Source organism: Vidua macroura, chromosome 18 (genome assembly GCF_024509145.1).
Source record: "Vidua macroura isolate BioBank_ID:100142 chromosome 18, ASM2450914v1, whole genome shotgun sequence".
In the NCBI taxonomy this organism is placed as follows: domain Eukaryota; kingdom Metazoa; phylum Chordata; class Aves; order Passeriformes; family Viduidae; genus Vidua; species Vidua macroura.
Window position 1 is genome coordinate 7263858 of NC_071588.1, and position 26293 is coordinate 7290150.

Here is a 26293-nt window from a genome sequence, read left to right on the forward strand (position 1 = left end):
TGGCCAGACTGGACAGCCTCATTGTATCCTGTTGTTAAGTTATTACTTAATGAAAAAAAGCATAACTGGAGGCAGGGAGGGTTAAGTGGTGCTGAACTTTAAAACAACTCTACACATACAGTACCCAGCATGGAAAGACAAGGAAGCAGACAGAAGGATCCATGTGCACCATTTCCATTTGCAAATTTGCCAAAAAAGATCCTTTCCTAAGAGTAGACTGTGCAGACTTTTTCTTCCTTTTTCCTCCTCTTCCCCTGTCAAAAGAGGTTAGAATAACTTTTTTTCTGGTGGGATGATCCAACACTTACTGGGCTTTTACATTTCAACAAACAAATTACATGAGAGGGAGGAGGACAAGCAATAAACACACAAAACTATTACAAACCTTCCTGAAGTCAAAGCAATGCTTAATTTGGTATCAGAGATCATCTTGACATTGACCAAAGCTCATTACGCTTTTTTTTTTTTGCTAAAGCCAAACCAGGTTTAAAGTTTATATGAAATTTAGATAACAGCAAACTCCTGACACACAGGAGTTGAACTGAAAAATCCCACGACTATGGAAAGGGTGGCTTGGCATCTTACAGAATACTGTACTTCATTCTGCAAGTTTTCTTTCCAAGAAAAGTCATCCCATGGTAGAGTTATCCTTCCCTGAACTATTCCTCTAGCTCGAGTTCTAACAATCAAAATTTGAACTCTTTACCCATAATCCTACAGAGAAAAGAAACAGGACTCCTACTAGAGCAATTGTGATTTAAAACTTGTGACTGTTTCACAACAGACGTTCTCAGTCTAAATGTTCTTTTTCAGTATCATAACATTTTTCATATGTTTACACTCGAATCAATGTAATAGTGTCAATTTTAAGCGGTTGCTTAGAGCAATAATTATCTTTCAAAATAAATGGTCCAAACATTTTCTCCTGCCCTCTGGGAAATGAACAAGCTTTAAGAAGATGGCTGGTTGCTCAAGCAGCCAGGAGACACGGAGGCGACAGCTGTCAATACAGACAGAAACCCACAATTCTCATAATGCAAACCAACAAACATTAGGATATAAAGAAGTCTAAATATAAATCTGTTTGATTTTTTTTCTTCCCAAGTTTCTTTCTTGCTATAGAATAAAGAAATTTTGATTATACTATTCCAGAATGGAATTATAACCACTTTCCCAGCAGCCAAGTCCTCCCATTCTACTCCTGTCTACCCTTAACACTGCTGCTACTAACCCCAGTTTGATTCCTGTGGGAATAAAGTTCCTTTCTTAGTAATTTTAAAAGATTGGAATTTCATGGAACCCAAAATGTTACCAGATTTTTAGCCTGTTTAGTCTTCTCATACACACTACATTTTTTATTCTAAAAACAATTCTGAAGATTTTTAGAGAACATAGGGAATTACATTTAGACAAGAAATTATTTATGCTTATCTCAAAGCCTGAGAGACATAGAGTTTGGCTTTTTCTTTTTCCCTAATCCTTAAAAGTACTAGAGGAAAAAAGGGATCTTAAATCTGTACAGTAGGATTTATAGGACACAATATCTTCCTTGCTTTATTGTGCCACAAAAACATGGTGATTACTCCTTTTCCCCTTCCCATCAGGGACTGATTTATTTGATTGAATAGCTTTGCCTGTAAGAATTTGAAATTCCAGTTATTTCTGCCTCAAATACTTGCCATGCTTGTAATTATTTCAAAGAATAATAATTACTTTCACCCAATCTATTTGAAGTTATAAAAAATCCACCAGTTTTTGAGCTCTAATCCATAAAACCACAACTTGTAAAGTCATAAAGGATTGCAAAAGAGTCAAACTTGTGAAATATTAAACATCATGGAGAATGCAAGGAGGCCTAAGGTTTTGTTCTTAAAATATAAGACATATATTTATGATACTGCTTAATACATCATACGATCCCTTTTTAGAAGTGAGAGATGGAAGCATCCAAGATCTTCCAGAAATGTGACCACAACAAACTGAAACCCATAATTCTATTTGTAAAAATAGGCTGTAGGCTAAGATTAATAGACTTTACTGTAATTCCTGGGGAAGCAAGCATTTTTCTGAATATTTCTGCATGCAGTAACATCTTTTACTTGCTCCAAGATCACTGTGATGATTTTGACAATAAAGAAGAAAAATGCATTGAAAAAATCCAGATCAATCCAAGGGAACCCAAGTTATTTATAACCTTTAAACTTTTCCACTTTATAGATATAATATTGGATTTCTCACCTTCCTCAGACTAATAATTGAGTGAGAAAAAAAAAAAAAAAACAGCCCTGAGCCCAACACTTCTTTTTGCAACTTGACACTGTAAGTTCATATTCACCATCATACTTTTAAAATACATTAAAGTGACAACATTGGCATAAAGGCAAGTGCTCAGAAAATTGGACTGCTGGAAAAAAACTGCCCATGAATCTTTAAAGCCACTTGCATGTAACAAGAGGGCCAAATTTAATCTCTTTATTGCCTGTATTCCCTAGAGGGCTGCTGCTGCTCTGCATGCTGGCTGAGCAGGTACTGTTCAGGATCACTGTACCCCGCCAACATGTGGCCTCGGGCCATACTCGCTGCATGCCGCGCACATTCTGTACTCAATATAGAATTGTTCTCCTTCTGGGATGTTCTGTTATAATTAACTTCATGTGAGTGTTTTGCTAACATCAGCATTTATCATTTTAACACTCCAGGAGTTGTTATCATCTCTCCGTCTCAGCTGGATTTTGCAGATGGGAACCTGAAATGCTGTGTGTCCCCCAGAACCGGACTTTTCAGGGACCTTGGCATTTGGCAGTGAAAAGGGCACTGCCAACATAACATGAACTTAGTATTGCTCAGAGCTAGAAGTTCAAGATGACACTGCTCTGCAAACAAACCAAGGCTGCAGTCACTGTGAGATGACTGAAACCAGCTCACCCAGGTGCTCACAGGCTCTCTGCCTTCCCCGGCCCAGCTCCCTGACTGCCCACCTTAGAAGCACTGAGAAAACACAGGACTATTTCTGAAACATCTGCTTCTGCCTTCATGTCTGCTGCTTGCAGGATCCAAGGCCTGGGCAAAGGCCCTAGGCACTAGGTCATGCCCTGTGAGGGTGAACATCAAGAGACTGTAGGACTCTGCCCATGAACACAAAACCCACTGCTCTTGTAGAGGCAGAAAAGTCCAACCACAAAAGCAATCCTATTGTCCCATTTCAAGTCCCTAAGGTTTAGTCTCGCTGAACTTGAAGGTTCTGACAGGCAAAACCATTTTAATCATTCTGGTTTAGCCTAAGCACACAAAACCCCCTCAGTGTGAAGTGCATTTCTTCACCCAAATGGCAAATTTCACAGAACTAAACCTTAGGTCTCATAGTGCAAGTGTTGGGAGTAATTACGATTAAGGTACACTGCAACCTGCAATTTAAATTTCAAAGCAGTGATTTCATGCACAAGGGAGGCTAAGGGTACAGTTACACAAAAAATTGATGCAACAGCAGAGAGAGCATAGAACCAACCCTCTCTGCTATTGGCTACACAGGAACTGAACCACAACAGTACACCCAATGAAAGCTACCATCAGTGCTGGCACACAAGGGGTGTAAAGGGACACCATAGGGCACATGGTCTGGTAACTTTTTCAGAAGCAGCATAGGGTAAGTCCCCTTCTGCAATCATAAACAATGTCCCAAAAACAATCACAGCTTTTAGTAATTCCACTGGTTGCTTCTGTCTTCCACTCATGTCAGAATCCATTTCGCTGCTTGAAGTCTTGCTTTCCCATGTTTTCCCTCCTATTCACATAGTACCCAAAGTGGCCAGCAAAGTTAGAATCACAGCCTACACGTTTTATTTGTTCAGTTTCCTTACTTTTGGAAGCTTTCCAGATGGAAGCCAGGAAAACAAGTTTTAGAGACAGGGAATACTGACCAAGGGCTTAAGAAGCATCTGAAAGTACTTGCTTTTAAGAGGACTACATTACAACTATTTTTAGTCCAGCAGTAGAAAGCTGGGCAGTTTTTGATCCAATGCAAGCCTTGGTGGCAACACAGAAATCTCTGATTTGGATAAATGATCTGCACTACTTTGACAGACCTAAATAAATACAGAAGCTAAAAAAACAGTAAAAAGAGACATTAAATAATACCTTGGATCTCCTGTCTCATTAACCTATGAGAAACCTGGGAATGTCAGAAAGAAGGGTTCCCTCTCTGAAAGTGTTCTGTTTTAGAAGTAGTACAAAGCACAAACAGTGGTTTCCTACAGCTTTACTCATCTCATTTCCAGACAAGCTTGCTGCTCAAATGGGAGGACAAAGAGCAGAAATTACAGTGTCACTTCACACTGCTGTGGTTCTCTGGAGCTGTGTACTCTGCTCCCTCATGCCCAGGTGCCAGTCCCAGCTGCTGCAGTTTTCTGAGGGCCTGCAAATGGAGCTGCTGTGAAAGGGCACACCTAGACTCTGAAGTCCTACTCAAAGAGTGAGGTGACAAGGTCTGCAAAAATTGCAAGTCCTTTATTTTAATTAAACACATGCAGATCAATAGTCACTCTTCTAGATATGCATAGTCTTGAGTTAATTAAACCAGTTCATTCATTTCTTTCCACAGCAATCAATGAAAACCATTTTCATTAATTAACCCAACGGCTAATCCTGGCTCTGAAGAGTTTAGTATAAGCCGAAGCACTGAACAAGTAGGCAATATACAGGGGAGAAGAAAACCCACATGTCTTTAATCTGTGAAGAGGAATTACTTAATTTGAAGTTCTGTTTGCTTTCCAAACAAGGCTATGCTGAAAATAACTATGGGCCATAATATCTTTTTTGTTTTCAAAAGAACACTTGGCACAAGAGTTTATCAAGGCCAAGTACTTACTCCTTTTCACCACAGAGGAGATAAAAAGGACAGACAAACTTCCAGAAAGTGAGTTGCACTTTTCATTAAGAACATAACTTTTTGAGAACATGCATTTTCAAGTTTTGTAACTAGAATATAAAAATCATACAGTACACACCAGTGATCGAAGAAGCTACAAATTACAACACAGAATTTCCAGTTCTGCTCTCCATCCAACAACTACGAAGATTAGTTGTTCATACAGCTACAGGAATGAGACTGGTAATCATTGTAGCGCAGTTTATCACTTTTTTTTGCAGATGAAAGAAAATGAGCCAAAAAAAAATCAATTTGTTCTTTACATATTTGCTGTTCAGTGACAGACTAGGTATGCAAAAAACCCATATTGTAACTAGGTCTCCTTTCTTGTCTTAAATACCATGACAACTTCAGTTCTTTGCCTTATTTGCTCACTCAAGTATTCATAATTCTTTCAGTATGACACAAAGAGACACATCAGTTCCACTAAAATTTCAAATACTCTTTTGTACTACCTTAAATCAATGAAATTGCTTGTATACAGAAAGAATTGAAGTCACCAACAGGCACATGAGAGTCACTTCATTTTTCTAATGTGTTTTAAAATAGCTAATGAATGACAGGCTTTTTATAAAGCTTGGCATGTGTGTAAAAAACATTTAAGCCTTAGGATCTGATTTTTTATTAGCCTCTTCTTTTGGACCTCTGACACTGCCCACCTGTCTCTGGTCACTCTGGATCACATTTCACCCCAGAAACAAAACAGGAGGCAGCAGAGGATAGACTTGCTTTCTTCCTGCCCAAAGACTTCAAAGGAAGGTCTCTCATGCCTCATTCCTGGGGAGCAAAATCTCCCTGCCAGCCCCCGAGCACCTTTCTGAAACTGCCAATGCTAAATGAAAATCCAGAACAGTGACCAAAGCACTCAGATTCACTTTACCTCTCACTCTCTCCTGCAGGTTTGTCCTGTAAGCCAGCAAAAACCACTGTTGTGAGGAGCAGCACTGTTGAAAAAGCACAGATTAAACACCCACTGGTTCCCAGTCACTCTTCACCAAAACGTATTCATTTGGGCCTCACCTGCTTAAGCAAAACCCACTCAGGTGAAACAGGGATAGTCCAGTGCACCCCAGAATGAGACAACAGGGCTGGGGCATTGCCAGGTGCTCAGAAAAGGCCAGAAGCCTGCGGTGGAACTTGGTACACAGGGATCATGTTTGTCTGCCTCAGGAAGCTGCAACTCCTGCTTGTAACAGAGTAGGTTTAAGGTTCCTGTGGGTCATCCCTAAGCAGTATTGTCCTTCCTTTCAGCAGGTGCTGCAGGTGCCAGCCAGGGCTGTGCCTCAGAGGAGCTGCTGCTCTCTGAGCAGTTTCAGCACAGGAAAGTGGAAGGAACATAGTGAGGAAGATGAGCACTTTGCAGCACACACTGAGCACTGTAAACCCCCAGACAGACAGAGGGTTGTTACAGCACACATACGGACATTCCTCCCCAAACCCCGAAACTGCTTAAACAGTCTTCACTCTGTCAATAAGGAACAGGAATGTTCTTCAAAAGCCCAGGATGAATTTGCTACAGGAGGATTTTTATGCTTTGCTAATAACTTATTGAATGAGCCAGCTAGGCTCACTACATACAATTTGGGCTTCAAATATTCAATATTCCTGGCAACAATTCTGCTACGTACTGAAGGAGCTCCTACTCCAGCAGATATTAGCTCCAGTTGTAATTTTAAAAAGCAATTCATTAAAATGCTGTCATAGTATGATAACAATGTTTTTAATAACCTGTAAATCATTTAAATGCCTACATTCTTTTGAAATTCAGGAAGATTTAACTACTGCCCATACTACACAGGGCTAGCCAAAACACTGACAGAAGAGGTATTCTATACTCCAAATCAATTTTCTTCTCCAGTCAGCCTTTAAAGCTCATTGCTAATATTAGCTTTGGGACTGCATGATATTTTAAAAGTGAACACAAGAGAGGCACTTTTCAGAGGCACTCTGGAAAAGTTTGGTTCCTTCCAACAGGCACTGAAGCAAAATTCTCCATACTCTATGTCAGTGAACTATCAGCTGCAGCAAAGCTTTTGCAGTGGCTTTAAGATTTGGGAGAGCAAGGGAAAAGGATGATCACTCTTCTGTATCATCCAGGCTGTGAGAAAGAGTTGATAAGTTCAGTGCTCTGAGCCTGGACAAAAAAGTGATAGTGAGCACCAACTCCTTGCCACCCATGAGTAACTGGGGCAGGAGGATATTCACATGGGCAGGGAGAGCAGATGTGGCAAACTGGCTTTTAAACCATTTGGAAACAAATTGTGACTTTAAGCAGCAAGTTTGATTTAAACAACTCCAACCTTGCACTCTTGCAGGATTATCTGTTCAACGTTGAGAATAATTCTTATGTTTCAAAACAAACCTATAATTTATTTTACGTTTCAATCTTTCTCCCTGTGTGGAAGATATTTCTATCAGAAATAAAACATTTCCAAAACTGTCTTCCAGTTAATGAAGTCTTTGTGCATCAACCTAAAGGGACTTTTTTGGGAAAGAAAGTGTGAAGAGTAGGAGATTAAACCCACTGCATTAGAGTGGATTGAAAGCCCGTCAGCACAGTAAAGAGCAGCTTATATCTCATTTATATTTGCTCCAGGCACTCACAGCAGAATTATAACTTCAGTTCAATGTAAATAACACTATTTTCATATATTTGTATTTCTTGCATCTAAAACATTAACAAGATTTCAAAGTTAACCTGGAATTTGTGCTGCACAGGTAGACAGCAAATTAAATAGTTTCTCATCAACTCATCAAGCTTAAATACAGATGACCTAATGCAACTGGTCATGTTCACAACCACAGGTGTTGATAAGTCTGACTAATGAGCATCACAGTACCAAGGATCACTCTATCATGTCGTAAGGAAAAACTGCTGCTCAAACTTAGCTTAGGTTGCATTAACTATTACTGCAAGCCAGAGTCTGACACAAACACATATTTAGAGTGCACCAGCTTGTTCTATCCAGCCATGAGGCACTGAAATCTTAGAGAGGAGCCTTAGCTTGTTAGACTGTGCTATAAACATACTTCCAGCAGTCTGGATGCTGTACCAAAATAAACAGAGACATTAAAAGCATTTCTCCAGTATTTTTAAAGGGGGCCAGGAAGGACAGTCAATTTGGTTTATACACAATGTGTTACTGGTTGGCATTATTTCTAAATTAGGGGGAAAAAAAGCTGGTAGACATGAGCCAGTACTAGAAGATGGGCACAAGCCACCTCTGTTCTGGCAGAGCAAAATGCACTGCTGCCACACTACCAAGTTAAATGCACAACAGTGTCATATCTTGACAGGTGTATTATGAGCAAAGGCAATTATGATGGAGTGCTTCAGGACAGGAACAGAGACAACTGCGAGCTGGGCTGAAGCTTTAGTGTTTCTGCTCTGGAAACTTCATTTCTCAGAGTTTTTGACCTAGTCACTTTTCCTGACATTGACAGAAGATGATTACTTCTCCTTGGCTCTTCCTACTTAGTCTCCAATAATAGGGCACAGCTGACAAAGTTACCCAAACATATCCCTGTAAAACTGTGGTAAATGGTTCACATTTTGTCCTTCTACTACATGGATTCAGTGTGGGCAGTCACATCTTTAAACCCTTTTTAGTCCCCGGAGAAGAGGCAGCTATTTTCTGGAAAGTTTCCTCTAAAAATCTCAGCCCTATAACCAAACCCCAGTATTTAAGAGGGGTTAAAACTAACCCCATCAAGTTTTCTCTGGGATTACCACGAGGGACAAGGCTTTTCAGCAGCCAGCCAGCAGCAATGCAGCTGGCTCGTGAGGCTACACAGAATTAATTACCTGTTGCCAGCCCCTGGTGTGGGGACATTTTCAGCCCCAGCCTCCCACCAGTGAACCCTCTTCACCAGCAGCTTGTAGAGCACAAGAACTGATGGGCTTTGTGTCCTGTGCTTGGCCTCCAACAACCCCCAGACCATGACAGAGAAACTACAGTGGAATATGCAAATGAAGGATCCTCGAGTCACAGCTAAAGAAGCCACATTAACATGACTCATAGAATCACAATGGAAATTCTGAGGAATTTCATAAATCAGAGTGAGCCATTGCTGCACTCTGACATTCAGCAATTTTCCTGAAGAGAGATTGTTAAGCGCTACGAAAAAACAAGTCATTCACAGGCAGAAAAAATGGGCAAATCCATTTTCCTCCCAACTTGTTTGACTGACCTTGAGGTACAGGTGGGGACAATGAAGGTCAAAACTGTATTTTTTGCTAACAGACTCCTTCTCCTGTATGTAAAGACTCATTTAAATGTAGAACTGCTGGAACATCTACGTAGAAATGTTTACTCTTTGGGGTTTGGGTGCCTGTTCCCAGACGCTGAGGGCTGCTGGGGCTCTGTGAGGGGAGCCCTCAGCCAGGCCGCGGCACCTCGGGAAAGGGCAAAACCTGCACGGAGTGTGGGGAAAAGTGTGAGGAATGTCCCCGGAGTGAAGGGAAAAGTGTGAGGAATGTCCCTGGGAGTGGCTGTGCTGGATTCCCCGGCAGCTAGCACAGAGCAAATCCACACTGCAGCCTGTGGCAGAGCCTGTGCTGAAGCAGGGGGTATTTCCTGAGGGAACCGCAGCCCATGGAGCTGGAGCAAGAGAGGGGCTGAAATGGACTGACCACAGCCCGCATTTCCCCTCCCTTTGGCCCTGCTCAGGGCAGGAAGAGGTAAAGGAGTTGGGAATAGAGGAATGAAGCTGAGCTTGCAAAAAACAGGGTGTGAGGGGAAGGTGTTTAGGTTTTATCTTTGCTTTTCATCGCCCAAATGTAATTTAATAATTATTAAATTAATTTTCCCTGAGTTGAGTTTGTTTTGTCTCTGATGGCAACTGGTAAGTGACGTCCCTGTCTTTATCTCAACCGCGAGGTTTTTCATCCATTTTCTCCCGTCCTGTGAGGGGGAGAGTGCCGGAGTGGCTGGGTGGGCATGCAGCCAGCCGAGGTCACCCGGGAAGGGCAGGGCAGAGGGAGAGCTCTGAATGGGAATTGGCCCAGGCTGCTCCATGCTGGGCTGCGAGCAGCGTGAAGCCCTTACACAGCACTAACTCTGCTCTGTAGCGATGGCTCCAGCACCTGGAACAGACTCCCTGCACAGAGTATTTCCAGCATCTCTAGCTATAAACCAGCGATTCTATAGGAAACATAAGCAAGGATGCATTTAAACTGCTGTCAACACCAGCTCTGATCTTTCATGCTGACATTCACTACCCTCACAATCCAAGACTGAAGGAATGGATGGAGGAGTGACAGGTCTCACACAGAGCACTGAGGAAACAACAGCTAAAAAAGAAAAAAACCAAAAAGGAAAAAATTATGCTTCAAAGCAAAGAAAAAAAAAAAAAAAAGAGAAAGATTACTTCATCAAAAAACAGCCAGACAGATTTTATTAATCCTGACTGCACTTGCAGGATCTCCAAAGGACTACAGACTAGTGTACTCCTTATGTAATTCCTGCCAATCACCTCTTCAAGCCAGAAACACCAGACAGAAAGCAGTCTTACAAAAAAAAAAAAAAAAAATGGGGGAAAATTCAACTTTTTAGCTTTAGATTCAATAAGATACTGGACTTAATGAGAATAGAGGGAAAGGAGATAAGAATCAAGAAGAAGTAAAAATAAAAAAGAAAAAAACCCAGCATTTGTTTTGAAGACTGTTTATTTTAAATTGCTGCTGACCATAAAATGAACAAAAGTAACAGGAAATAAAATATTGCCGTATCTAAGTGCCATGTTTCCATGATAATATGGAACAGCATCATATGCTGCAATAAAATGTTTTAGCTGATAATTTCTTGTCTTTTTGGCACTCTGCTGACACACTTTTAAAGTGTTAATTAAAAAAAAAGAATCAAATCAACACTACAAATTGGATAGATTTGTGCCCTACAAACAGTCTCTTCTGACCAGTAATTTGTGGAGCTGGGGCTCAGCCAACTTCCAATGAATCTGTGGAGAGTTTCCAGCAAACTGTCATCGCAGCAGGATGCAGTTCTTGATAGGGTGATCATACATGGCAAGTGAAGTGATGCTGAACTGTCACTAAACAAGTCTATTTTATTGTGCCTGAACCTTCCTTTAAGGCTCACCCAAATATGGAGATTGACAGTTTATATCCAGATAAGCATTTATACCATAATGCACCTAAAACCCCATGGTATCCACATGGAAACAAGCTTTTTGGATGACTGTCGTGTTGTGGGAGAACAACAGAGAACACTAGACCAGCCACAGCTCTAGAACACAAACACTTTTTTATATTTATAAATCAAATAGGCCATGACAAAGAGACCTGAACATGCAGTACTTTCCCCTTAGGGGTTCTGACTTCTTTCCCTTCTATTTTCTTTCGTTTGAAATAAAGAATTTTAGATTTGACATATATGAGAGCATTTTAAGTGTGCCTAGCGCAGCACTCATCCTGTATTCGTCTATTGCTAATATTTTTAGAAGGCTATTTCCAATATCCAGGTAAATAAGCACAAAAACAAAGCTAATCTGCATGTGGAATACAAACAGTAATTTGGAAATTCAGTGTAGATTCAAGATCTCTTGACTTTTGAGAGGTTTCTGCTTTATGAAAATGGACCCAGTCAAGGCTAGGCAAATACAGAGTAAGAATCAGCAGTCTAAGCTTCCCTTGATGTACCATCTCTCCAACAGCCTTCAAAATATCACAGGTAATGTCAGGAAAGTGATAGTGAAGTGTTTGTGTACTCTTGGAGGAAACAGAAAATTCCTTCTGCGTTACTGCCATGGAAATCAGAATATCCCATCTCACCCTACAACTTCTTCCGTAGATACATAAGATGGGGGGGGAGGGAATGAAAGAAATCATTGCCTACTGCACAATAATTCATAATAGCACTATTTTATATTCTCCTGTCTTTCCATCCTGCCCCCTACCACTTAAATGGGTGCAGACGGCAAATTGTCTGAAATGTCTTCTAAAAGAGATAATTTAGCTTAAAACCACTGTTTTCTGAACTCAGAAGAACAAAAAGAGTAAACAATACATTTTTAAGACTGTCACTGTATGGAAGAAGCAGATTTAAGAGGACTGACTTTCAGAGAGAAAGCTCAGTATTTCCTGAAATTTAGAAAGACCAACTTGAAAACTAAGGAGCGAAGAGAAGCATCTGAAGACTAGCAGCCCCTGGAAAAGCTGATGGAATGTGTTTAGATATCTGTTGATGGGACTGAGAAAGCACAGGTATAAAGCAATATTGCTTATTTTCCATCTGATTCCAAATTAACTGTTAGGCTGCAATCTTTCTGCTACCTCTGCCCTTCAAGCAAAGTATTTGTCCCAATTAAGACTTCAACCAAAATGATTCAGACATTTCCAAGAGGAAGCTGAAGAATGTTATTCTTTTCTCCTGTTGAAAAGCTCATCCCTTCAGAGCTACAGAACAGGATCTTGTCCTTGGGCCACAGACAGCCATCTTTCAGAAGGGTAAGGCCCAGGAGATGTGCACGCTAAAGGCTGCTGAAGGAACACAATCAGCCAAGCCAGGAGGACCAAGAGCCCTCCAAGGGATCTAAACCAAGCATGCAGTCCCTTGGATACCTTGGAGTAATCACTTTGCAGTGAGATTTTAATGGGCAGATCAGGAGATCAGATTCAGGTTCCAGCTTTACATGGGCTTCAACCCATCTCAGTAATTCTTACACAGCTTCATCAGGTTATGTAAGTAGGCACAGTTGAGAAAAGTGAGAAGGAAGCTAAGAGATCTGAAATAGATGCAGGCTGTTTAATTAACTAGCTCAATATAACTGTAAGCTTTTTTATTAAAAAGGAAAAGAAATACCTTCCAAATGAAGAGGCCAAACTGGGACTAAAAGACAGAATGTATATTAAAACCTCAAGTTTTCTAAGTGAGGAGTTGGCAGGACTCACATGCCCAGGGGAATCAACCCCTCATCAGACATGCAAGCATCCACCCATCACACATGCATAGTGTGCTGCTTTGGAGACTTATCACAACATACACAATGTCAGAAGCAGCCCAAAAGAAATGTATTTCTAGGGGAACCAAGAAAAAACTGGCAAGAAGAGACACTTTTTTAACGATGCCAAGTCAATATTACACTCAAAATAGCTTTTTCTCATTTCCAAAACAGTTGAAGCAACAAAAATAAATAACGTCACTCTCAAAGACACAAACAAAAGCATGAAACATATTAATCACAAAAATGCAGGATCACTGTCTCACTCCACTAAACAGGGCTCTCTGTGTTCAGAGAAGGACAATGTAACTGGCGAATTGCTACACATCTCTTTCCCTTTCGACCAGCCAGCAACTCAGCTTACTGTTCTGGAGCAAATAAATTCACAAAGAATACAGAACTTCTTAGTGGGGAAGAAGATAGAAATGTTGGTCAGCTTCTTTGGAGAGGATGCCAAATATGTGTGAGTCACAAGAAAGACAGTGGCCCAGTGAGAGCACTTACAGTTTCAATACAGAAGAGTTGTTTCATCAACCCCTAAAAGCCACCCCAGCTCAACAGATGGGATTAGATTTTGAATTGCATCTTGTAAGGCCTCTACTCTGGCATTTCAGAGGGGAAACAAGCAGTGGATCACCCTTTGTGTATTGGGCAAAAAGGTCTTATCCACCTGAACAGACTGAACTGGAGATCACCTGTCGAGAGAGACAGAGAATAGCAAAAAAACCCCAAAAACAAACAGTACAAGAGACAGACAAGATGCAGCCAGATAAGCCCAGGAAGATCCAGAGTGATGGAAAAGACCAAACATAGAAAGTGAGAGATGTGTTCTGTAAAGGGCTCATAGCTTAGTCCACAGCCATGCCTCTCCCTGAGAGGTAGAGTGGCTGGAAGCAGCCACTCAGGACACTTAAAACCCCCATAGGTCTCCATTTCCTTCTGCTGTCAAGTGCCTCTGAAAGGTAAACCATGTAATTGGGTTATGCTTAAAGTCATGGGTCATGGCAGTGGGCTGTGACAGCAGCTGTGACGTTTGGGTTCAACACAAGCCCTGGGGCCAGATTCTACAGAGGATAAAGAGTCTCATCTGGGAAATGAGAGGTGGAGAAAATGTGTGTCTGGAAACCTTCTTCAGGAGCATTCTAGGGCCCAAAATTCACAACCTTCCAGCACCCACCACAGGAAGAATTAAAAAATATCCCATCTAGACATAAATGTAGAGATGATAGCTGGCTCAGAAGCTATCAGAAGCTCAGAAGCTATGTCTCTTATCAGATATGAATTATAAATCAAACACAACAGGCTAGAGGAGGAGTCATTAATTTTTCAGTTCTCAAACCATAGATATCATGTTTAGCTCTATCCCACTAGTCACTGTAATACAATGCAAGAAAAATTACTTGTAAAAGTAACTAGTCATTGTGGAATCACATACAAATAAAAGTTTAAAGACTACAATGTTACCATTAAACTTTTAAAGAGAGACAACAAAGCTTTAGTACTTCTCTATTCATATATTCATGCAGTGTTCAAGAAACAAAACAGTCTTGCTGCATGATAGATGGCCCAAAATGACGTTAGATGGAGTAGAAATTGTAGAATTAAGCAAATCTTCAGAAGCCCTCTCTGAAAGAATTACTTCCATTGAGTCCTGGGCTGACAGGGCTTCAGCCTGGAGTTGGCACATCTGTGCAAAACTTGCTAAGCACCAGCACTCCAGTTGTATAGTGCTCCCTGCCTCAGTTTAAGACGTAAACAGGGATCATAGCACTGATGACCTTATTCACAAGTTGCACTACTAGAGACCAGTAGGGATGGAGACTTCCTAAGAAGTAGCACAGCTTTGCCCCAGCAAAGTCTTCTCAACTGAAGCAACGAAGGAAAGCAGATGTTTTCCAACCTGTTTATTATCATCAGCAGGCCAAATTCAATGCCACATGTAAGATCTTGTATCTTATTATCATTGCAATCTATTTGTCAAATGCCTTATTCTAAATATACACAAAGATGACACAACCAGAACCATTTCATTTCAAGGAACCAACCCTTCCAATATTATAAAAACCTGTATCTGCCTGTCCTCCTCCACTGTCCACCAGATTCTTGACAGCACTGCTCATACAGACTGGCTTTGATTTCAAAATTCATAGATTATGTAAAATGAGGGAATATTCTCAGCAGAGGTCTGCCAAGAAGAGGTGAGGTGGTCCTTGCATTTTATTTCTGATACAGAACTATCTGGACATAGATTAGAAGTTTTGCTTCACAATTAAAAAAAAATATCACATTGATTCAATGGCTGCACCCAGAAAGTCCTGTTATTTTAATCCTGCATTGTCTTTGCATTGAAATTTCTGTAGCAGATATTCATTTCCTTTGTTGCTGCAGATGCTACAACTTCTATACATGATTTAGAAGTCATCAGATTCAAAGGCTTCATATCTCCTTCTGTTTGACTTGTACTGTGTATCAGAAAACAGCCATTTTATATACCTCTTTCTACAGAATTCTCAAAACCTAGTAATAAAAATATCTAGTGCCTGTTGATGCTCTTACTGTTTTTGCCACAAAGACTCATTAGTCATTTACACAAGATACAGTATGTGCAAATCCAGCTTCAAAGAGAAAAGCAAGATGTGAGACTTATGCACCACACAACAGAGAAATTAGACAAGAACCTAGAGATCTAGGGTTCCTGGTCAAAGCCACGGGGCTGAGCACATGAAGATGGCCATAAAGACATCCTCGAGACCCTGCTCCATCATTGTGCCTTGGAATGTTGGAGGATAAGCCAAGTTCACAGGGAAGTCTCGAGGCAGTGGCTCCTGAGCCCAGTGCCAGACACAAACCCCATGGAGGGAGAGCTGCCCACCTACACAACTCATGGCTCCTGCTGCTTGGAGCCAGGAAACTGCATCATCAAATGCTGGGGCTTGGTAAAACACAGGAGGCGGTTCAGCAAGTTGCTGACAGCAGACAAGGGTTAACCACAGCATTATTAGATCATAACACATCTGCAGAGTCTTATTGCTGGGGCAAACATTAATCTTCAGAGAGAGCTAAACATTCAAAATGAGATCTCACTCATGAGGAAGAACTGAAAGGGAGGTTATACACAATGAAAATAATCCTAAATAACTTTTGAAACTGAACTGGCTGAAAAGGGGGAGAGGAAGTGTTTTTCCATAAGAAAATACCTACCTCTCCTTGCTGACTGGGATCAGAGTAAGTGGAAAAGTTTTAAGCTGAACTTTTCCATTTTGAAGCATTTCTGTGATTGACCTAAGTTTAAATTAAAATTATGCTTGTTTATAGAAATGTCCAAACTTTCCTTATTCCCAGAACTGTACTTAAATTGTGTTGATATAGATATTACATTCCATTATTTCCCTGAAGACATGAATAAGAGCTAATGTAAATGCCAATTTAGTTTTAAGAATCCTTGGAGAGTAATGCTTTGTCTGGCTTTATTTATGCAGGCTCTTATATATTGAAGCAGTCTCAAGTTTGCTTTGTTGGGCTCCAACTTAAAAAGTAATTTGTTCATTTAAGAATATTCTGCAATTAGTTTAGTCTGAGTGTGTACCAAGCTTTTCTGGAAAGTAGTCATTTCATGATGCACACATACACTGGAAACAGCTGCTTTGGTCTTTAGATTTCAAATTCAGGAGATATTTTTCTTGCACCTGGCACCTCTGTCTTCTGTTGTTCGATCATCTCAACACACAGCAGCAGAGTACAGGTATTTCATAAGGATTTCACATTTGAAGTGCACAAATTCTGTGTTTACACTTCCACAAAGAACCATGGTAACCACTGCGATATCTAAATATGGGTTACTGTACAGTTTATTCCATAATATCCATCCTGAGAAAAACAATCAGGTACCCACTAGTGTTTGCACAATAGAGTGCAGAATTTTAGGCACTTTGGACAGCTTTGAAGCTAGTCTAGCTAAATTACATTAGTAATTGCAAAAAACCAATCAGTGCCTAATTAAATCCTCTTTCTGGATACAGATTACTGGCTGAAGATTTATGTAGTAGACACTACACTGTGGTGGAATTAATTTTTCCAATCACCAAACAAGGATTCCTAAAATTGCCTCTCCATGGTAAAATAAGATCAAGGCTGAGTAGGTTTTTCCAATCTATGGTATTCTTTGCAAAAGAACAATACAGGATTTCTATTAAAAACTGCAGCATTCCTGTCTCAACCCCCATGCCTCTTTCTCTCAATTTCATTAGCTGCACCCAATGACAAATTATCAACTAATAGTATCTCTGTAACAGTGCAGCCAAATTGAACATTACTCTTGGATTATAGAGAAATAAGTGTTGTATGTATAGGCTTGAATCAAAGGGCAGTAAATCAGTGTTCCCCTTCTGCACTGATTACACAAGTGTATCTCACTTAGCTTTTACAATATTTCTCCCCCACTCCAGCGTGCATCTCCTTCATGCTCTAAATTGGCTTACACCACTTTACTGCTGTATTTCAGACATCTCCCAATGCAAACTGAACAAAGCTCATGGTTTCCCTTTGTTGGCCTTGAAAAGTTTCCTTATAGCTTATACACTATGTGAGCACAGAAATCCTGTTCCAGGTCATCTCTCACAGGTCCCCCAGAGATCCCCACACCACAGGGTCCTACAGCTGATTTCAGCTGAGAAGCAGGTAGTAGCAGAATAAGTTGTTTACACAATAATGTTATGTGTATAATTAGTGACTAGCCCAGGTAATGAATCTCAAAAATCAGATCTCCAAGGTAACCATGTGTATTTATCTCTCAGTTTAAGTTTTTTGGTTTTGGCAATAACACTCCTTAGTTGACATTACTAACAAACCAATTGAGCTTGAACAATCCTGTAGAGATGGTTTCTATTTATAAAAGGATACACATGTGGCATACTTGGACAAACAAGGACAGTATTTAAATTAGCATCTTGAAAGGACTTTAGACAAAAAAAATTGATTCTATGTTATTGTACAAAGGCTGAGAGGCCCACCCTGATCTAATTGAGACACTCTCATTCCTATTTCCATATGACCTTAATCTCTGCTTATTAGGAAAAATAGAAAGGAGGTTGCTACTGGCATAAATCACACGCTGACTACAGCAGTAGCCCATGTACAGCAATAACTTCCATTCCAGTAGCTCTTCTGCCTTTTTCAAAGTGGATCTACAGTGAGCACTGAAATGCCACTGCAGTGGCTGCAGAAAGCTCCGCATCCACAGCTGAACATGTGTAGCCATTTACTACCCTCAACAAACATGATTCTCCTTTTTACTTTCTCAAACTACAAGAAGAAAAAAATATTCCCACTAATAATAAGTATCAGGTTTTTTTTCCTAAAATAATGAATTTTAATAGCTTTCAGAAAGGTCTTGTATTGCCAACTTTGCTGTTGGAGGCAAAGATCACTGCCCTTGGAAGCAAAGATCATAAAATCAACAAGCTAAAAAAGTAAAACTGAGACTTCTTAAAGCATTAAAAAACAAAACCAAAAACTTTTCACACTTCAGTTAAATATATTTTCCTGTTGAGACTGCCTGTCTTATCTAGAATGACAAGTTTGTCTAGATTCTATTTCCAAAAAAATTATAGCAAGATGAAATTGCCACAGCTTAAAAGGACATTTCTTTGTCATAACCAAAGTAAATATTTTTCAGAAGCTTACAGACATGACAACTGAGATGACTCAGGTCAACCAGGCAAGCATTACCTCTTTTGGATTGCAGGTAGAGTGGACAGGAAAAACCTGCCATTAAAAATGCATTTAACATGGAAAATGTTAAGGTATCTCAGGAGGCCAAACTGCACTGCTTGAAATCAGTATGTAACTGTGAAGTCAGTTTTAAAATTCACCTGATTAAACCGATGCACACTTTTTTGCACACTCTTTTGTCCCTGTACAGTGTCATCTGCATGGTTGTCAGTGAAGCTGCTCCCTACCAGTTCCAGTGATTTCTTGGTTTGGCATATGGAAAGCAATAGAAAAAAAAAAAAAAAGAAAAATCAGAAATACATTAATATTCCAAGTAGTGAAGAATGGTGTGGAAAGAACATTCAAGGAGGGGGGAATTTGTTCTGTTTCACAATTAGCATTACCACTATCAAATGTATCAAATGGACCCCTGGCTAGAAACAGACAAGGTAGAGGAGCTTTGTGCTCCAAAGTTTTCAGAATGCCAAGGATATCTGATATGACCATCTGGTTAGAATGGGGGGAAGTGGATTTGTGGAGTGGCAGTGTTTCCATGTGCTCTCATACAGACCACAGTACACCTGGAGCTTCTGGCATCACACAGCACAAGCAACTGCCACCAGAGCTCTCCCAAATCCACAAGCAGCCTTCAGCAGGTTATTGGGCAGAAGCCAAACTGTAAGAAGGATGTAAGACCACACTCTAAGGCAGAATTCATGCTGTCCAGCAGCATATCAAGATAAAACAATCTGAGCTACAATTTTATTTTCTTTATTGTGCATCTACTTCTCAGCATTCAGTTCTATTTCCTCTAGGCTGGTATAAAACACACCTGTGTTACAGATGAAGCTCCATAACATCTGCAATATACATTTTAAATTACATTTTATCATTTGATCTAACTGAAATCAGAACACTGAACAGGCAGAAGTGAACATCTGCACATCTGGAACTAAATACTTTAGGCAAGGAAAACATCTTTGGATACAAATCAAATTCACTAAAGCAAAGATGATCTTCTATTAGCTTGGCCTTTGCTAGTGACTAAACAAACCCAAGTGAAAACAGCAGACTGTATTTTTCCCTTTGTGAATATATACAAGTCATGAGAGGAAAAGATCTGACAGATAGTTCAAGAACTCTAGGTACACATATCACTATATTTTCATTAACTACCATCCAGGATGGTTATGATAGTTTTAAACTTTAAAGTGATATTACCTGTTTATTTTAAAGCTGTTCCAGTGCAGGATCAGATAACTGCAGGAAGGGGGTAGTTCTTATGATTTAAGGGGTGAATGTATCATAAGTGCATCTGGGTTCATACATGTCTAACTACCGAAAGGCTGAGTCTTTCTAGTTCATGAAATGCAGTAACATGATCTACAAATGTAGGGAGAGCACCAATTTTTTAAAATATTCATTAACCAAAGCTAAGCCTTCCTCCCTGTTAAGGTAAATCCAGCAGCCCTGCTATGGAGCACAGTCTACCAGCCATTCTTCCTCCTTCTGCCATCTGAACAGCACAGGTTTAGGCTATTTCTCTATTTTCTTTCCATCCCTACCGCGACTTCAACTTCAGTTGCTCTTCTACACCAATTTATCACTCCTCAATTGTTTCCTGAAGGCTATTGGTATTAGACTCCCTGTGCCACAGACTGCATTAGAGTGCCAATTGCAGATATCTGTGGTGTGTATCTATGATTATCTCCCATTATGACTCTTAAGAACAAAGTTGTTCATGTTTTCAGTACTGACTGAATGAGTTTTCACCTTATTTGTGCTTTCACTTCACCCAGAAAATTACCCATTTTATTATCCCATTTAAAGAAATAATATACAGCAGTGTTACTACCATTATATCAAAGAAGTAGTGGCACCTAGACTTTTGTTATGAATTACATGTTTCCACTGTATTTCAAAGATGCTCAAGAGGCTGCATGCTACAGAAAATAGTCTGAAAATGGGTATTTTATGAGGAACTTCAGGCCTACAATATTCAGTGAGAGAATGATGAGCTTTTTTCTCCTTACTAAAATGAGCCACAGTTTCCTCTTAAAACCATATGCTTTCAGCTGGCTGTGTAATCTCCAGACACAGGCATTGCAGCTGCTGAACTATCTCAGAAGTTCTCAGCACCAACACCTACAGCAAGTAGCCAATTTAAGCAGATGAGAATTATTAGCTCCAGAATAATTATAGAATCATTTAGATTGGAAAAGTCCTTTTAGATCACTAATTCCAGCTGTTCACAGCTGACATTCTGCTTGCTGATAATTAAGGTGCATTCTCTCCTAACACTGAAGTTGCACAGCCTAAAATGAGGTGGGAAGTTCTTGAAACTCAGGGTCTTTGAATGAACACAATAAGGTCTACATCACAGCACCTGGTAGTTCAAGGCATAAGAGCCCAGACTTCACTGAAATAGGTTAAATTGTTACCTCTAACAAAAAGTCTTATGAGAAATATGAAGAAAAAATTATTTTGGTAGAAATAAGTTCAGGTTTGCTAGAACTGAATCACTGGATTTGTCCTATGTTAAGAGTAATTAGTTTTTCCTTCATTACACCATTTGATTTGCTCATATAAGTAAATTAACTTAATAATTCTATACAACATTATTGATAAGTTCCTTCATAGTGCTTAGAGTTAATGCTTATTTACTCTCCCACTGTGACAAATTAGACCACCTACTCAGACACTGTATTTATTACTGAAGGAACACACATGGAGTGCTAAAAGCCTGCAATAATACAACTCCAATATTTAGTTGCCTTTCCAGGCAATAATCTTGATAGCTAAATAGTTTAGTTCCCCCTCATAAAATCAGAAGAAATATAGCAGTGATACAGCGAATCCTAAATGCTTAGCTGAGGAAAAAAAATAAAGGAGAATCTAAAATGGAATTTTCCTAAAGTATAACAGTACCAGAGATCAGCACCACGATGAACTAATAGCAGACGCTGCGTATTTCAAACACTCTTTATGTGTTGCTTTTTAGCAAAGGTGTTGGGAAAAAAAAACCTAAAAATAAAAGACCACATTGCTAAAAAGCTAACCCTGGCCTTCAAGTTCAAAGAGCTTTTCATCCAGCAGAAGACACTCATAATGTGTGGCATGAGACCACAAACGTGTCTAGGGAAAAAGCCAAGTCAGAGGCTGTTTTCATATGTGTTACTCAGAAATGTTTCCAGTGCCCTAAAAGCTTATTTTTTCTATTCAGTAAGCAGTTTAAAAATAGTTATTATCCAATTTTTCCATATATATTATCCTCTGTTATTCAATTCCACTGTGCTGAAGTTGCTCTAATCCCTGACATCCCACTGAGGTGATCTGCACCCAAAATTTGATAGGAACCCCGTCCACCATGACTTTCATGTATTTATACACAGGTTACTTCATTAACAGACAGAGCAGCCTTAGAGCTTAATGACATAAGTAATTAATAAACACATATGTAAATCTTCATCTGATTAAGTTCTTGTGGTATGACAAGCAAACATGGATTGTATCAAAAGCACTGCTAAAATTGCTAAAACAATTTTAGGCCAGTGTTTCAACTGCCACATATCAGAGCTCTATCCAACATCAAACGAGTCGTATAAATCAACACACCTGAAAATTCAGGTCTATCTTAGCCTTTAATAACATAGCACAACAAAAAGATCTTCAGGAGACAAAACATTGCCTGTGGAAAAAGATAAAAAATTGAAATGCTAAGGAAAGGGGAAAAAACCCACTGCCACACAAAAGAAACTAATCTCATGCATATGGCTTGCTTTGATTCCACAACAAAGATGGATTTTACTAACACTGCTCAGCATGAAAAACAACTCCAATCCCATACAAATTCATCTGAGTATTTTTGAATGGACAGGACTTCAGATTCTGCCTGACAACAGTTGCTCAATTATGTGTTACTTTTATTACACACAAGACTTGGCAACAGCAGAGAACGTATGTCTGGGACAATCCTCGAAAAATTTACTAACACTTCAAGATACACAGGCCAAGTTACAATATGGAGAGATCCTTAAAATACTTCATTTTGCATGTAATTATTCACTGATAACAGAGGGAGCAGAGTGAAGTTTCAGATTCGGTAATAGATTAAAGGCAATTGCTTCTTCTGTACAAATTGTAAAACGAACATCTCAGTTGATGTCCTGCTGCCAAAAGGATGTTTCAACAACAACTGTGTTACCAGGAAAGTCTTACATCACTAAGCAATTTGCAGCTCTACACTGGAAGTATCATGTGAAAACAAACATACAGCTTCCAAAACAACCTTAGCATACATCCATTCCTCAAGCAACCAAAAAAATAAATGCTGGCATTAAGGGCCCCTTTTTTTTGTACCATTTAATATTCACCACTCCAGTGTCAACCAAGTACATCACAAAAGCCAACTTCTGTCCAGTGTTTGCCTGTGAGCACCAAACTATAATTAGACTACCAAAATTATGAATGATAGGCTGATACTTGTACTAGCTCTTGAGACTTGACCAGTTCTTGAAACAGTGTAATATCCTGAAAGGATTTATCCGTACTTTGTATCAAATGCACTGAAAACAAGCAAGGAAAAAATCAACGCACATTAAGTCAAGAGCAAAACTCAGTGTCAAAATCTTTTCTGATTTACGAAACTGTTAGACAAAACAACATTTATGTTTTATTCTGAAATCCTACATTGAGATTACCATGCCAGTGACAAGCATTTTGAAACATCGAGAATCATATCACAGCCAAACCACAAAAGATAATGACACAGACACATACTCCCACTCTTATAGAGCCTTCTGCTCCCAACAGCTTCACGGAGCTCGGTTAAAAAATAGCAACGGCAAAACAAGGAAAACAGAGTTTCAGAATAAGTAAAACAATAAATCTTAATATGCAATAGCCATGTTTTCACCTTCCCAAAGCTTAGTCAAAGCTCCTTTCAGAGCACAGTTTTGTAGCATCTCTGGAAAAACGGACACCTCTGCAGGGAGGGTGGTGCTACCCCCGCACAGGAGAGGTTAGCGAGCTACAGAACTCGAGTGTATGGAGAGGGAAACAGCCGAAGCACTACAGCACTCACATATTAATATAACTACAGGACAGCTGCAAGGCGACAAACACAGCTCCATGCCGCATTTGAGGGAGAAGGGAATGAGAGAAGAAGAACCAGAGAGGGGAAAAGTTTCCTCGTCTTTCCTTCAAGCAAATGTGAATTTGTTCATTAGCTCCTCAAGCTTTCAGGAACAGTTACATAAAAATATGTAAAATCGGTAATGCTTAGAATAGGATTCCTTCCACTTCAAAAGGCTGTGCCGGATAAACCCTGAGACACGCGAGAGATTGACGGGAGAGGCCAGCTCTCCCTCCTGGAGCACAGACTCCGGCCAGCTGAGGCACAGGCTGGATCCACGCCTGTCGGCAGCGGGGCGGCTGGGGCTGCATTTCTCTCCCGTACACCAGCCCTGCACAGACGGGCAGAGGGGCTCTGGCATCTCTGATGCACACAGCCGGCAGCTGCGGGAGGCTGATGGGGTTTTACGTGCCATGAAATGGTGGATCTGACTATCAGGCACATTTTATGATAGGGAGAGATCGTGAGCCTCTGCAAAGCAAATCCGGGCAGGGATAGCAGGAGGCAGGCGGGGAGCAGGACCAGCAGCGGCAGGGCCTGGAGGACTGTCAAGCCCAGCCGCCTCCCCCCGCCGGGCCGGGCGGCCCCAGCCCGGGCCCCCCCTCCGCCAGAGCGGTACTTACGTGAAAACAAAAAATAAAGTAGTCGAACCCACTAATAAGGCAGCTGCTGTGGATACCGGGATGTATTTTGTAGGTTTAAACCTCTTTCCAGTGCTGCTGGGCATCCTGTAGTTTACACATCACTATGTAAATCCAACCCGAGAGGAGGGAGCCGGGAGGATGCGGGTCCCTCCGGCGCGGGGAGAGCGGGACCCGGGCGGCTGGGAGGGACGGCAGAGGGACGGGAGCAGCTGACCTCCAGCACAGGAAATCCCACCCACACCGCCCAGCCCACTCGGCTGATGTCAACCAGCCCCTTAAGGTAGCGCTGCGGGGAGACGGGAGCGGGGCGCGCAGCCAGCACAGCCCCCGGAAAGGCGGCGGAGCCGGGGCTGCTCGGGCCGCCCGCAGCGGGGCAGACCCTGCCGACGGGGCGCCCCTAATTCTATCCTTTCTACAAGACAACCCACCCCCCCCACGCCCCCCGAAAAGAAAAATGGCAATGCATTGAGCTCCACAGGGCGCTGTGTGGGACGCCGAAGCTCCTGTAGCAGCTCCCTGAACAGCGGGGCTCTAGAGGGGGCTGCGGACGCGGAACCCCGCAGAACGCGCGGAGCGCTGCGGGGTCCGCGCAGGGAGCGGCTCCGAGCGGGGCCCTGCAGGACACGGCCAGCTGCAAGCGAATCCTGCCGTGCTTGTTCAGGGAATAAACCCTTACTTTTCATTCTGCTACACCCAGAGTCACAGCATTAAGGAAACTGCTGCACTCTGCCAAATTTAGCTGATTCCAAGATCCATAACAGTGCAAACACAACTGAAATTACACTATACTCTGTTCTTTTAAAATCTATCCATTAGCATCAGGAGGCAGACAGAAGAGGTAATTTAAGGTAACAACAGAAAGTTCACCGAATCAGCTTTCCCAAGAGCAGTGTGAGAATGGCTCCTCTGTTCACACTCGGGGGCACCACCCAGCAGCTCGCCTGTCTCAAGGAAACCCTCATGGAAAGAAGGGTTCAAGGCCATTTGGAAGTTTGGAAATCAAGACCAGGAGCTGCATACATCCCGCTCCCTCCCTCCTGCTTTCTTTCTCAGCTAATCCCTTTTCTGCAGCTGCCAACATGCAGATAAAGTAACCCCTGCCTAACACAAAAGCCACATTTGCAGCATCTGCTGGGTGTTGTTAAAAGCAAGCTTGCCCTAGAAGGCATACACTGCAGTGCTGTTCAGAAAGGATATTTATAATTTCTCATTTTAAGAGACTTAATTAGTTCCACAGTCCTAGAAGTCTTAAGAACAGAACAAGTAAAACCCGACCAAAAATCTGTAAGGGTCCTCGACTTTGCAGTTTGCAAAAAAATACCCCCACAAACCAAACAAAAACACAAATCTTGAGCATCAGCTTTAACAAAAGCAAAGCCAGCAAGTTCCAGCCTGAGGATATATGGCTATGTGAAATCTCAGCTTTTGCTAACAACTGCCCTTCTTCAAAAAAAGAAAAAAAGTCTTATCCAAAAGGGACTAAAGCCACAAGGCAACTTAAAAATAATCTCCAGACTTAGATTTTTAAGGCACAGGAAGGAAAACATCTACCTAAACTTAGTTATTTTTGCATGCGTGGGGGACTGAATGTTTCCTATGCTTCACTACCCCTTGTCATGCCAGCTTATTGGAATTAATTATTCTCAAACCCCTTGTAACTAATTAAAAGGTCAACAATTTTACACAGAACCAGGCTCTGCATACAAAGCTGAAAGGCTTCAGGTGCAGCTACACGAGCATGTTAAATCAGATCAAAGGCACACCTGGGAAGCAAATCTCTCCATCACCTCCACTTACCAGGTCTCATGTGTATTGCTGAGTGGTCTCCAAGGAATCAACTGTGTCTCTTTTCAACAAAAGTGGGCTGGAAGATCCATTTCAGGAGCACACCTAATGTTCTGGGCTACAAGTTAGTTCAGCACC

At 41.0% G+C, this 26293-nt stretch overlaps 1 protein-coding gene across 1 annotated transcript in view; it reads right to left on the minus strand.

Annotated features, from left to right (window-relative positions):
- Positions 1-24533, minus strand: part of ZDHHC8 (zinc finger DHHC-type palmitoyltransferase 8) — a 112135-nt gene extending 87602 nt beyond the window's left edge. The window contains exon 1 of the mRNA XM_053993987.1: positions 24350-24533. Coding sequence (XP_053849962.1) covers positions 24350-24453 — 104 coding nt within the window. The 5' untranslated portion in view covers positions 24454-24533. The remainder of the gene's footprint in view (positions 1-24349) is intronic.
- Between the last annotated feature and the right edge of the window lie 1760 nt (positions 24534-26293).